This window comes from Penaeus monodon, chromosome 34 (genome assembly GCF_015228065.2).
Source record: "Penaeus monodon isolate SGIC_2016 chromosome 34, NSTDA_Pmon_1, whole genome shotgun sequence".
In the NCBI taxonomy this organism is placed as follows: domain Eukaryota; kingdom Metazoa; phylum Arthropoda; class Malacostraca; order Decapoda; family Penaeidae; genus Penaeus; species Penaeus monodon.
The window spans coordinates 8,387,096-8,388,017 of record NC_051419.1 but is presented as its reverse complement, the minus strand read 5'-3'; the positions used below and the strand labels follow the sequence as shown (position 1 = coordinate 8,388,017).

Genomic DNA, 922 nt, shown 5'->3' with positions numbered 1-922 from the left:
ATTCTCATTCTATATTCTATTTTTTTTTTATTTGTCACATTAAACACTACTCATCATAATCAACTTTATCATCTCTCTGTCTTAATCACATTCTCACATCTTCACAGTCCCTAAGTTCCAGTCTGATGGCTTAATCCACGGGATTTTGCCCCTTCACGACTACGAGAAGCTGGAGGCGCTGAGGGTCACGTGGGTACAGACTTTCTTCAAGTACCAGCCTATTGGTGAGTGAACGGGGTATACGTAAGAGGGTATGAGGGTCTTAGGGTATAAGGTATTAATGGGGAAGCTGGGGTGTATGTAGGGTGGGGTAGGGGGAAAAGGGTGGGGGAAGGGATGTTAGGTGTGTTTGCGTAAGTTTGTTGATGTGTGTGTCGAATGGAGTGATGACGTTTGGGTGTTTCTGTGTATGTGTGAAAGGGGGAGGGGGTGTAGAGACGTTTGGGTGTGTATGTGTGTGCTAGGGGGTGGGAGTGGGGGTATGTGGAAGTGTGCGTGAGGGAAAGAAGTTAGGGAATGTGTCGGGAGAAGGTAATGTCGGAAATCTTGAGTGTTTGTGTGTGAAGAATGGGGAGTTTGGGAAATGAAACTATATGATTTTACCGTATATGTAAAAAAATATGTGCATATACATACACAATATACCGAATACATTACATACTGCACCATTCATCAACAAGTCTTACATCACCTATACTTCTTTTTTATCCCCACAGAAGCGATCCAACAATATTTCGGCTCCAAAATCGCCATTTACTTCGCCTGGCTCGGGCACTACACCACCGCCCTCACAGTGCCAGCTTTCATCGGCCTCATATTCTGGGTAGAGTGACCTTGTTCTGGCTCGTGGAGTCTGGGTCATGCTTTCTATAGTTGTGTGATCTAATTGCTAAAGTCACTTGTTGTATTTTTGAATGTTTTA

The 922-nt window shown here is 43.9% G+C and overlaps 1 protein-coding gene across 1 annotated transcript in view; it reads left to right on the top strand.

The window, feature by feature from the left end:
* LOC119594567 (anoctamin-8-like) overlaps positions 1-922 on the top strand; it is a gene marked incomplete in the record, with an annotated part of 84,413 nt that overhangs the window by 44,866 nt on the left and 38,625 nt on the right. The window contains 2 exon segments of the mRNA XM_037943602.1: positions 108-224; positions 717-823. Of these exon segments, the coding sequence (XP_037799530.1) occupies positions 108-224; positions 717-823 (224 nt within the window).